General features: G+C 38.0%; 1 protein-coding gene across 1 annotated transcript; it reads left to right on the top strand.

Moving 5' to 3' along the window:
* Positions 1 to 1279: 1279 nt before the first annotated feature.
* Positions 1280 to 13728, top strand: ywhag1 (3-monooxygenase/tryptophan 5-monooxygenase activation protein, gamma polypeptide 1). Its single transcript, XM_083532006.1, has 2 exons — positions 1280 to 1590; positions 11217 to 13728. The coding sequence occupies exons 1-2, from the start codon at positions 1504 to 1506 to the stop codon at positions 11871 to 11873; spliced, it is 744 nt and encodes a 247-aa protein (XP_083388132.1). The 5' UTR covers positions 1280 to 1503; the 3' UTR covers positions 11874 to 13728.
* Positions 13729 to 14169: the final 441 nt, after the last annotated feature.

The following is a 14169-nucleotide window of genomic DNA, read 5'->3' as shown; positions in this document are numbered from 1 at the left end:
TATATTCTGTGTTGGGATTTGATTTGTCAAGTTTCTTGAAAATGATCCTCTTATGTTTGCATTCCGTATACAAAGGTCCAGAGAGCCATCTTAGTTACAACGAGAATATCAGTATTGGATCAATGATGAATCAACATTGAGTATTGGCCTCAATGCTAATATTGTTAGTGTCATATATAAAATGAAATGTGATGGGAATGGGATGAGATAAGTAATTAAAGACAATGTTTGGGTTTGGATAAAGCTTTGAAATTATTAAATTGCGACCATGTGTGTGTGTGTGTGTGTGTGTGTGTGTGTGTGTGTGTGTGTGTGTGTATTAATGACTACTACTCTGGTGGTCTGTTTGATTTATTGCCCATTCCCTTCTCTTGCTAATCATTCAGCTGCTGAGAAGAGATTCTTCTGGATTATTGAAATCCTGCAAGCATTTGGCTCTGTTCTTTAATACAGTGATAAGAAATTAAGCACCTTGTCTTTAAAACAGCTGCTTACTGGTACATCATTGTGTGGCGAGATGGGAAAAGGGATGGTGTGGGAAAGACAGACAGATGGAGTGAGAGGCATGGTGTGTGTGTGTGTGTGTGTGTGTGTGTGTGTGTGTGTGTGTGTGTGTGTGTGTGTGTGTGTGTGTGTGTGAGAGACACAGAGAGAGAGAGAGAGAAAAGGGTGTGGACTAGACAGAAAGTGGCAGAGAATGAGATAGCAGAGAGCTCGGCTCTCCCAGCATTCCCACTGCAATGCAATAAACCAAAATGGACAGCAGGTCTGCTTACGAACTTATCGAACGTCAGCTTTTTTTTAACAAAAATTCCTGACGTTTTCTTTATATACACACGCAGCATCTATATGTCTATAACCACACCGTACGGACTATACAATGCATCATCTAAGGGTTTTCCTAAACCATTGCCGGAACACATGGTCTGGTCTGGTCTGAACAGTAGTCTGTGTTGATTTCTCACAATGCCAGGGGTATGAAACAGCCCAGGAGATAATAACGTAGCTTGCAATCTGTATGAAACAAAGATCTCGGTGCACTATGATCTACAATGCTTTCACGTTGCCTACAAGAACTAAGCAATGTGCAGGGTGGCCATCAAAGGCTCCAAATGTCTTCCAGACTACATTTCCCTGCATCCTCAGCATCCAAATGTCCATTCGTTGAAATGCACTTAGCGCCACGCCCCCTTTGCCCGCATAAGGGTTGTGAAGTCACCGAAACAAAAAAAACCAAAAAAAAAAAACGGGACCACGCCCCCATTCGCTCGGCGATTACGCAATCGGAAGAAAGTGTAAGGAGGGGGAGGGGCGTCCTGTCGGCACGCGCAGAAAGCACGGAGCAGCTGCAGCGGCGAGAAGGAGCGCGGCGCTTTTGCGGAACGCATTGTGTGCGCTCTTTAGAGACCATATATACTTATATATCAATATATAAAAAAAAATAAAAAAAGCAGACCAAGTCAACAACCCGTCTTCTTACCGAGACATTCACTCAAAGCCAAAATGGTGGACCGCGAGCAGCTGGTTCAGAAAGCCAGGTTGGCCGAGCAGGCTGAGAGATACGACGATATGGCAGCTGCCATGAAATCGGTAAGTTGGAGAGCCGACGTGCTCTGATCGCTGACCGTCTGCTACGTGATCGGGAGCAATGCTTGCTTTTTTTCCCCCCCATGCACCGATCATGATCACTGATCAGGATGGACATGCATATGATTTGTTAAAAACATAAAAAAAAATGTATGCATCGTTTCAAAGATGATTTAAAATCGCACTGATTTTTAATTTCTAAACCAAAACCCTTTGGAAATGGAGTCACTGGAAATGAATGACATCTCCAGAATCCATCATGAACCATGTCTTTTTTTTCCATTGACTGTATGCTTTGATTGACATCAAATATATATATATAGATATATTTCATCGATATTGGACAAGGGTGGAGTGTGTGTGTGTGTGTGTGTGTGTGTGTCGTGATCGAGTCGAAGCGAGTGCGGTGTGTTTGATTTTGGGGCGGTGCCTTTCGCCACATCCCTGTGCACAGAGGACCATAGAAGGACCGAGCTTCTAAAAATCATGCAGCACAAATGCAAGACTGATAGAACCCGAGATTGAAGATGCGTTTTATTAGATAGTTACGTAAAATAAATCGTCAAGAAATGACCATCAATAAGACGTGATTTGCTTTTGCTTCTCTTTTATGGTTGGGTTCGCACAAATCGGAATGACGCGCGTGCAAAAAAAATAAATAAATAAATAGAGGGGAAAAAATGAGTGATAGACTGGCTGTCCAGTTTCTTATGTTGCTTTGGGACACCAGAGAGAATCCGTGCATATTCCAAAACCCGATTATAATTCGGATTGATGGTGATGAAGATGATGCGGCTTTGTGTCTGTGTGAACGCGCGTGAATGGGCGCGTGCTCATAAATCACTGTAGTGACTCTGCAGGTGATCGGAATTGTACAATCATGTCATATGAACGCTTATAACGATTATCCCAGAACCCCCCCCCCCCCCTCTCTCTTTCTCTCTCTCTCTCTCTCTCTCTCTCTCTCTCTCTCTCTCTCTCTCTCTCTCTCTCTCTCTCCCTCTCTCTCTCCCCCTCTCCCTCTCCGAAAGGCGTGTGCAGGTTTTCTCCCACTAGGCGTGTCGCAGCGCGTGCCAAGGTGCAGAGTCCGTACTGCACCATTTCGTGTAATCCATCAACCCTCACCCCGGAAACAGCTATGACCATGCCAGATATCTTTTTCAGCGTGCAAACGAAAATGATTAATGCAGTCTTTGTAATACCTCCACCCCACCACATAATACCCCACCCCATACCACCCCACCCTACCCCGAGGCAACACCTTAAGAATCAGGCCTTACAGTGAAACACTGTTTTTAAAGCATGTAATATTAATGCATGTTGGAGGCTACACCCTCATGATATCCCCATCCTAAAAGATTTATAGAGGGCTGGCTGGGTACACAGTTGAAGCTGTCACAAAAAAAAAAAAAAAAAAACGTGGCCACAATTACTCTTATCTCAGATCACGTCTCTTAGAGGTCAGTTACTCCTGTGCAGACGTGGTGATGAGTCATAGTAGCTCATTCCGTCTAAAATAATAGAATTGCACTCTAATCAGGAAACCAGAGAACAGCGCTAATATGTGCTATTATTCTTCAAAGCGGTAATCTGTCACAGGATTAGTTACGATTATGTCGTCATTCGTTTTTGCAGCAAACCAGATATTCTGTACACACATAATTAGGTGGTGGCCTTTATGTAGCTCTTGCGCCTGTTTTTTTTTTGCTGTCTCATGCTTAAAACAGATTGGAATATATGGTAGAAACTGTGAGTCTAATATCTATGAAGAACAAGGTTCAGATTTTATATATACGACTTCAACATCTTTTTTTCTTCAATTAAATTATTGATCTATATCCCGGCGATTGCAGCTATTCTTTATTCTGCTTTATGGGTGATATAAGAGAACAGCGAGATCTTGCCCCCAGGCTGATGAATCTCTCACTGGCGGTGCTCTTGAGTGGAAAGAGCACTGGTCCATTAGGAAGCAAAACAGGATGGGAAGCCATCCACTAATGAAAAATGCTCTGTCATGGTCCGATTGTGTCTTTAGTTCGGGGAGGGTGTGGGGCATTGCCCAGAGTTTCATATCTTTTGGTAGTGACTAAGTGAACATGACAAATCATGCTGCTCTCTGGAGAATCATCTGATATGTCAGGTTGTGTTTAGACGGTTTCAATCCAGATTGATGTCATCCACTTTAACCTTTTTAGATGGTATGATTGCTCACATGAGGATCATAGATATTAATCTGTTGGCCATACAGTCATTCCTCTGAACCAAGACACAAGAATTGAGCATTCGGTAAAAGCGAAATGTCTGTTTAAACAAAAGAGGATGTGAAATGTGAACCTGATATATAATATAGGTTACGGTGGACGATTCACATTTCAGTTTTGGATAAAAAAAAAAAAAAAGAGTGGCAGCAGGACTGGTCTGAAACCACACCCGCTTTCCATCCAGAAGCCCTAATTTCTCCGTGACCTAATAAAGCTTCATAATCTGCTCCCATTGTGACTCAGTAAGATGTCGCAATCCTAATCGCAGCGATGTAATCAATTAATCAGAGTAATGGAACAGGCTTTAAATATGACAAGTAACAACCTGTTACAACTAATGACTACTGTTACAGTTGACCGACTGTTCTGCATCTATTTTTCAGAATGAATATTTTTCCATATAAATGATTTATTTAACACATTGAAATCGGAGTTTAATAAGGCAAGGACTTTGCTTTTCATTAATCAGATGTTTTATTTTTGTATTTGTCTAGGGAGGGCAGCATTTTCATTTTGTGTGTGTGTGCACCTAGTTGTGGTAGCAGACCAATTTATTTTTACGTACCAGAGGTCAATTATATTTATCCAGCAAATGAAACATGCTATCTCTCTCTCTCTCTCTCTCTCTCTCTCTCTCTCTCTCTCTCTCTCTCTCTCTCTCTCTCTCTCTCTCTCTCTCTCTCTCTCTCTCTCTCTCTCTCTCTCTCTCTCTCTCTCTCTCTCTCTCTCAGAAATCGAGGCATTAATGATTACAGGAAATTGCAGTCCCCACCTCGCAGGCATGAATGTAATAGTGCATAATGAATCTTCTGGGGGTTCAAATTGACAGATTTAATTGCCTGTCCCGAGCATTGGGACACACTTCTGAACTGAAATTATGAATGTAATCAAATCTCAAGGCTTATTATATGCACCGTCTTTAGAATATTTGTTTTTTTTAAGACTTTTTTTTATACATCGCTATGTACTAATACAAAATTGTATCGATCCAATCTATCAATCTATCTAGACCGAGTCATGCTAGGTATCGTCCCAAGACTCTCACAGCATTTCATCTCCCATCACCAGGCGACTCATTGTCATGTCATGATGTCATGTTGCCTGTAGCAACTCACCACCATGTGTTCATACTCATTATATCCCAGGAAGAATTAATTCAACATTGCAATTAGTCAATTCGCAATGTACTGCTATGTGGGATTTAAAGAGTCTTTTCATGCCAGCACAACTACTATTGCTTTTTGCTGTAACAGTCGCTTTATGCTAATATAACCATATAAAAATAAAATTTTTCCCTTTAATTTGCTCGTCAATCCATTCTTTTGTCACGTAATATTTAGCGTCCTATTCGCTGCCAAACTATGGCAGCAAATATACCGCTCTAGTACCTCTGTTACCCTGAAGAGAAAAGAAAGCCGAGTCGTTCGAGAACAAAAAGTGAGACCATTACCACAAAGGGAGGACAAAATGTAGATATCGAGGCAGATAAAGCCATGTATAGAGAGATAGTACCTATTTATAACCGTGTACTAGGCGATCAGATCACAATCAGATATAATTTAATAATTCGGGGAAAAGAATATGTGTTCATGCACAGAGCATGCTCCGTGGTCAGAGTATAATTATAAGAAATTAAAAAATTAAACATTAGATATATTTGTTACTGTGTAACTAAGAGCAGCGTAGCAGCTGAAAAATTGCAAAACAACTATAACACAACCATCCTGCACTAAAGTTCTTGTGGAAGACGATCCTTTCCATCTTGCACGTGTCATACTGAATTTCCACTAACTACTAGATATTTTAACAAAGGAAATTCAGCCGCAGTGCATACAAACATACCAAACTGATGGTTATCCAGCCCAGATCCAGAATTCATGTTTAATCTCAGGTATCTTTGATAGCAAAAGAGCGTCACATGTACAAATTCCCACCTATTTCTCTACTGAATAGGGTGAGCTACAACCCAGACAACTACCATTTAGACATCTATTCATTTCCATTCGATGACTATGGTGAAATGATTCGTAAAAATTAAATCAGATTTTATACAAACTAACCCTAACCTTAGAGATAAAGCTTTATAAACAACGCTTTATTGATTCGGTTATCACTAGTGTGAAGCACAGATCAAACAGAGCACCAAACGCTCTTATTGCCTTATTCAGGAGTTGTTGTTATGACACTCATCGATTTACCTTTTAAATTAATAAATATTATAGACAGTGGATGGTAGGTACGTTTTGGTGAAATTTGGTAAGAGATTTGGGTGAAATTTATCCTCTTCCTGTAGCTGATATTAAAATGCTAGTTGAAACTGGTGGGATTTCTATTTTTCTTATAGACTCTTTTCCCTGCTCGGCGAAGACAAAGAGATAGCACCCATAGCAAATATATATATTTTTTTTTAATGTTTCAACTCATCTAGCATGCCATGTTTGCCTGGAGTGTTTAAAATGTCTCTGGATACCCATACCAAGATGACTTAATGTGATTTCTAGCAGCAATCGTTTTTCAAACTCAAAATGCATTAGCTCCTTGTAAAAACCACAACGATCTCCCTTGACAAAATGAAACCATTTTGATCAGTCCATTCTGAAGAGACAAAAGATGGAAATTTTCTCAGGAAAAAAAAAGGTGCACTTAGTACTAAGTACTAAATACTAAGCTGCACTTACCCTGTTTTCTTTTCTAACATAGATCATATTTGTAATTCAATTTCTTTCCTTATCGCCCGCTATTTCCTTCTTTCTCACCTTGCTGCATTTACAACCTCTGTCTGTCAAAACAGGGTCCGAAGTCCAAAGCTTGCTCATTTAACAAGCAAGAGATTAGGCATCTAAGAAAAAAGTCTTTGTTTTAAAAATGACTTTAAATATATACATAGACAGTGCACCGCTTTATCCATGCACTCTGTCGCAATCCTGATTGTGAAACACTGCTGGCAATGTGAGTCTGCAGCTCCAGTTTTTATTCAAATTCACCATTTAAGCCTTTCTACAAAGAAGTGCACTTTCAGCCATTTTATGGCTTTTACTCAATATAGGCCACATGAAATAAGAGATAGTTCAAGTGAACTAGATTATAATTCAGGTATACGTATTCTCTTCTCCTAAAAACACAGTTAAGTTGAAAGCCATGCAATGGCAATGAGTGTATTGGTAATGAACTGGTTAGGAGGGAGAAATCACGTAACATAGATTTCTTGAATCAGGTAACATGCTGTATTCAAGAAAATAAGACCAGTTTGGTGTTTGATGTTGCAAGAGGGATGAGTATCTATCAAATACTGTAGTACCTTCTTAGGTTACACCGTTCATTCTTCAGTTGGCATGCCAACCTGCCAGTTTGCTTAAGGACACAGTAAGACTCATTATAAGCTATGAAAATAAATACTTTTTCCAATGTACAACCTTTTGAGCACACAGGTTGGGATCAAATATTTTCATTTTCAACAGGAATGTAGAAAAAGATAGTTCCATTCCTCGGAAATGATCAGCTATATCATGCTAATAGCTTCAGTGCAAATCCTGCACATCAAACATGTCTTGGATGATGGACTATTTATGAGGACAGCTAAAAAAAAACCCAAATGTACACAATACACCATGACATTTGCTCTTCCTCATCTCTTCCTATATTTTAAAACATTTCATAGCTACAGCTGGTGCAAACTGGTTGGATGAAGTAAAGGATAATCTTTTCCATCATGCACAGCTGCTGCTATAAGCACGCTGGCTAGCTGCAGCCTCTGCTTCATGCCCAACCCCCACATTGCACACCCACACGCTCACTACTGCACTTGTGCCCTGTGCTCTCATACACACACACACAGACACACACAGACACACACACACACACACACACACACACACACACACACACACACACACACACACACACACACACACACACACATCACATATGCAGCACAAGCACTTGGCTTATCTCACTTCAACACATACCCACACACATAATTGCTGCTTTTACTCTTTTTTGCACTGTATGGATACACACATTTCACTACACTTACACACACAATACATATACAGTTTCCATACACACACACACACACACACACACACACACACACACACACACACACACACACACACACACACTGTGCATCGCTGCAAATGCACTGTCAGTGTATCCAGGTCTGCAGCAAAGAGAGAGAGAGAAAGAAAGAGAAGGAGACAGTCCTTTGCAGCCAAACAAAGGCGATCGCCTTGTTTCTATGGAAACTGAAGATTGTGTGTGATATAGTGCACTATGCTTACATTTGCAGCCTGAATAAAAAAGAGGCATATGTGAATCTAAGAAATAGGCAAAGGGTGATGTGGTGTGCATACTGATTTTTTTAATGATCGGTAATTACAATATATTGTATTTAAATCAGAAAATAAAGAACTTCATCACGTCACTGTGGGCTTATGTCCCTTCTGCATCTAAATTGCGAGGAAATTCGTAGTGTGTTGGAGTTTTTATTTCTTCTTTGGTAGGTCACACTAGAGTCAGTCAGAGTCAGGAATTATTGTAAAAACTAATTTGCTAAACTATTGCACAGACACTGTTTTTGAAAAAACATTCCTTTAACTAAAATCATTTTACTTGACAGAATGTTCTCTGTGAAAAATTACATTGTTAACACCCCTATAGTATATTTTAAGTATAGAAAGTCTCTAAGAGTCTTCTGTTGCATTTGATTATGTCCTGTAATGTCCTCGAATTGTAAAATCGAAATTGCAAATGTGTAAAATCCCTTTATTATCCACTAAAGAGCTTAAAATAGTGAATGGTTATGGGTATTAAAAATACAAACCAGTATAGGATCCAGTAAGCCAATAGCACAATAAATAAAAATTTACAAATTCTGAGAGTTTTAAATTTGACAAGAATTAGAAAAATGGATTGGGGGTTTCTCAGCTGGCCTTACCATGTAAGAAAAAAACCCCGTAAAAAAGTTTATATATTATTTGATGATTTTGATAAAGCATGAATAAAAGTACTGACAGTACTTTATCAACTCCAGCAAAAGCAAAGCAGTCTCGTCGGATTGACTTTTTATGATGTCGTTTGTGCAACATAGAATAGATGAAGGTTTCAAGGCCATAAAACGAGGAGAAACCATAGAGAGGTTTTCTCAATATGGTCATGAAAGTTTATCATCTGCCATTATGCTCATTAGTTTGGAGAAAACCAATATATCATGCTGTCAAACTTATACCAAAAGCCACACAGCAGTTTGTTGTAAATTCACAGTGACTGATCCTGAACCTGCATTAAACACACCGCACAGACATGGCAGTTCATCATGACTGACCGATAGTGATGAATTTCTTACATTTTTCTTAATCCGATAGTGATGAATTACTTTAGAGTTTTTCTCATTCCTTTGTCTTATATTAAATGTAGACTTTACATACATAGTACGTTTGATACAGTTGTCATGAAGTGACTAAAAGTCAACAACTTTATTTCAGAATTCAACCAGAACAACCTATAAGACAGACCCAGACAATATATAAACACTGATCTCCTAAACACATCACAATTAAACCAATTATATTAAATCTATAATATTTAGACTAAAATAAATGAACCACATTATATTTGGTCACAAATGGATAAATAATATAACACTTTAGATTTATTTGAATAAAAATGGTGAACTAAGAGCTGCAATCTTTACACCGATTATCTTCTTTATATTGTTATATTGCAAATGTGGCTTTTAAAAAAATATATTTAAGGAAATTGTGGATCAACTGTTTTGAGCTCTAGGCTACTGTTCAGAAAGGGTGGGGTTCAAGATACCTGCATGGGCAACCTGCCACTGTCGGGCCCTTAAGCAAGGCCCTAAACCCTTTCTGCTCCAGGGGCACTGTATCAAGGGTGAACCTGTATTCTGATCTCAGTTTCCTAACAAGCTGGGAAAGAATTTAATTGTGCTGTAGTGTATGTGTTAATTTAAAGTCTGAAATCAAGATGGAAACTTTATCTTTAGTAACTGATTATTCAATCGATTATTAGAGTAATCGGATAAGGAGTGCTTTTTCCTAAAACTAACACTAAATATACAAAAGAGATCAAGTCATTTGTTACCTTTTTTAAAGTAAAAATATATAATATAAAAAATTTAAATAAAAGAATATAAATAAACTTTAAATTACTAAAAATAAAATGGTAAACGCACTGTAAAGTTTTTCTTTTTTGTTTTAGTTTGAAATTATACCAAAATTTCCATTGTGTTCTTTGGCCTGAATCTTTTCGTCCCCCCTTCGCTGATTTCTCCCCGTTCCTCCGTTTTTCATTCTGCAGCATCCTCTGTGTTTACCTGTCCAGAGCGCTACAATGATTAGCAGGTGGTGCGTCAATAATAACGGTCCGTGGAGAAACACGTCTCTCCGTGTGTTGTTAAACGAAGCAAATAATTTGCCTCGATGCATTTTTGTATTTTAAATACAAATGTTGTCCCCTTACCATGAAACAAGTCTCCATCAGAATTTACAACACACAGACAATATATCTAAAAATTCACTTTACAAATCCTTGCAGTAAAAGTTATCAATAACATTTATTTATAAAATCTGCTCAGGCTTTAAACAAAAAACAAAAACAGCAGCTTCATTTACAGCCAGTTTGAGCCCTTCAGCCCCTCTCGCTCCCTTCATGTGATTTAACCTGATCCAGGAACAGTGTGTACTATTTTTAATTCTTAAACATTGCTTTACACAAGTCAGTACAACATTGCTCTCAGGTCATTGTTTAAGGTCAGACTGTTTTCCCATTCAGAGTTTTTCATTAGTTGTCAGAGCGAGGGCAGAGGAGATTACGCAGGAGATGACCTGAATGCTTTAGCATTGCCTACAAAGCTCAGATATGCATCATGGGGTGAGGTGAGGTTAGTGTGCCTCAGGATAAAGATAAGAATTCGCTACACAAAAACGTTTTTCTCTGAGAAAAGTATCAGTTTAAAGACCTACTTATGTTAATCATAGTATTTTAAATAACCTAATGGTTTACAGAAAATAAACTCAAAGAGGGTTCTGTCGTTCTAAAAGCAAATTACTGCATATAATGTATGTATATCAAGCATGCATATATTTGTATATTCACCCCAATAATTATTTACTTTGCCAGTGGTGGTTAAAACTAATTATTATATGAAAATTAAAAACTAGTGATTGTAACTATGTGTTTTGTCCTTCAGTATATTACCATGGGAAAGCTATTAGATATGCAAACTAATTCAAATTCTTAGAGAAAACATGGATGTCATGAATGAAATGTGTGTAATGTATGTTTTAGGGCTGATCTTAAGGCTTAAATCTGAAACATACTGCATCTCGTCCATCTGTTCTACAGGTGACAGAGCTGAATGAGGCACTGTCCAATGAAGAGCGCAACCTGCTTTCGGTGGCCTACAAGAATGTGGTGGGAGCACGCCGCTCATCCTGGCGCGTCGTCTCCAGCATTGAGCAGAAGACATCAGCCGATGGCAACGAGAAAAAGATCGAGATGGTGCGTGCCTATCGTGAGAAGATCGAGAAAGAGCTGGAGGCTGTTTGCCAAGATGTGCTCAACTTGCTCGACAACTTCTTGATCAAGAATTGCAGCGAGGCACAGCATGAGAGCAAGGTGTTTTACCTGAAGATGAAGGGTGACTACTACCGTTACCTGGCTGAAGTAGCTACTGGAGAGAAGCGTGCCGCTGTTGTCGAGTCGTCCGAGAAGGCCTACAGCGAGGCGCATGAGATCAGCAAGGAGCACATGCAGCCAACGCACCCTATTCGCCTAGGCCTGGCGCTCAACTACTCTGTGTTCTACTACGAGATCCAGAACGCGCCCGAGCAGGCATGCCATCTGGCCAAGACGGCTTTTGACGACGCCATCGCCGAGCTGGACACACTCAACGAGGACTCCTACAAAGACTCAACCCTCATCATGCAACTGCTGCGAGACAACCTGACACTCTGGACAAGCGACCAGCAGGATGACGAAGGTGGCGAGGGCAACAATTAAAAAAAAAAATGAGAGAGATGAAGAGGCAGAAGAGGAGAAGACCCTCAAGAATTACCTGTTTCCTAGCCGTAACACACAAGAAAACATGCGTGCTCACAAAATAATTGAAAAATAAAAAGAAAAATTAAATCGTAAGTGAAAACATTTGACGAAAAGGGGGGCCTGGTGGAATGCTGGCAGCCATGTTCACTGATGGTACAACCGCAACTGCAGTTCTCTTTTATTTTTCTTTCTGAAAATTAAACGGATAAAAACAAATATTGACAGAAATCGGAATAGAAATCTTAAGTCTAGCAAGAGGTTAGGTCTTCAATTATAATTACATTTAAAATCATCACAATAAAGGTAAAAACTGCCTCTTCTTCTGTTGCTTCTGCAACATTTGCCAAAACAATTCTTTGAAGCAGAAAAGATTGTCAATAAGTCAGTTAAGTACATGGATGACTAGGGTTGAAATACACCCCAAACACTGGCGTAGGGACTGTTCTTGTAGTGAAACATGACATCAAGCTGCTTATTTGTAAGTGTCGAGGAAGGGTTAAGGAGCTGTCAGGGGAAGTGATGAAGCTTGAGCAAAAAAAAAAAAAAAGACAAAAAAAAAAAAAACGAAGTAAAAAAAAATACAAAATTGAATGTCATAGCCTCGCAAAAAGTAAGTTTGCAAGCAGGCTCGAGTGTGAAAGGATGTTTTTGTTTTTGTCTCTGTTAAACATACTTGTGGATTCTGATGTGCGCTCAACAGTCAGTCAGCCATTTCTTTAAAGTCGACACGCTCCAAAACATCACTGTGGTTACAGGATCAAGAAACAGTAGTTTAGGTATACGGTAACTTAGTCCAGGTTTCCACCCATTAAATAATGCTATTTCCATAGCTAAGAAATTGTTGTCCTTTCGGTGAAAACAGTTTTTATTATCATTATTATTATTATTGATATAGTTTGGACGTTTAGGGTGTCAAGAGTGACCCGCACTACCAAAACATAGGTTTTATTCAAAATCATTACAATATAGTACCATAAACCACAACAAACACTATATATAAAAGAAAAATGTGTGTGTATGTGTATATATATATATATATATATATATATATATATATATATATATATATATATATATATATATAATATATATATATATATATATATATATATATATATATATATATATATATATATATATATATATATATGAAACTTGCAATGATATTACCTTAAAATGCAATCTGTCCTTGCAAAGTGAAAAAAATGTAAAATAAAAAATCCCTACGCTTTAATCCTGAAAAATTTAATTCTTCAAAGCCAACCTTAATCACTTGGATCCCTGTCGCGATACACTGAATGGAATCAACTGGAACCATTGGCTGTTTTTCCTTTGTTCATGAACTGAAAGTACAATTAGAGACAGAGCACTGGTACTGCCAGTGATGATCTTAAAGCAGCTTTGAGGTTTGTGGTATTCTTTTTCTTCTTTCTTTTCTTTTTTGTTTACTTTTTTAATTTTTGAAAAAAAATGCACTTGCCTATTATACTGTTTCTCAGTGTAAAATGATTACTGCTCCAATATTCTCGATAATACAATATTGTGCATGCTGGTGATGTATTTATATACTGTAGCTTGACTTTATTAACTTAAAAAAAAACTGTAGATGTTATGTATTCATAGGAACAAGAAATGCCTAGAATTCAATCTGATTATTATTTTCTATTTATTACTTTATATTGGATTGTTTAAATTGATTATGATTAATTTTTTTCATCTTTATTTGTTTTTTCTTAGCTGAAGTATGCGATGCCAAAATGGTGAATCATAAACTGATGCTATAGTGACATGCAATTCTTGTCTTTGGGTTTTATGAAACAATGAAAAAAAAAAAAAAGACAGAAAACACCACTGTTAGCTTAACACTCTCTGTCCGGTGTTTTGGCGAAAAAAAAAAAAAAAAAATCAAAGATCACACTGTAAATCTATTCGTTGTTCTTACAATGGCCTTTCCTTTTCTGCTTTATCTGTCACATTATACAGTAAAGCAAAGTGTTTAATTTTTTTGAAAAACTGCATTTCTGTAAGGAATTCAATCATGGACCATAATTTACTCTTTCTGTCCTTTTTTTTTTTTTTTTTTTTTACTTTTAGCTGTCTCTCCTGATATCGTAAATGTGAGTCATGTAGCAGATGCACACGAGAAAAATAACAATAATAATAATGATGATAATAAAAATGAATAAAAAAATCACAACATCCTTCTAACCACATTTCAGTGCCGCTGCCGTTGTTGTATTGTAGATGAATTGCA

This window comes from Silurus aristotelis, assembly GCF_946808225.1.
Source record: "Silurus aristotelis genome assembly, chromosome: 26".
Lineage (NCBI taxonomy): Eukaryota > Metazoa > Chordata > Actinopteri > Siluriformes > Siluridae > Silurus > Silurus aristotelis.
The sequence above is the reverse complement of the archived record's forward strand: the minus strand, read 5'-3'. Positions and strand labels throughout refer to the sequence as shown.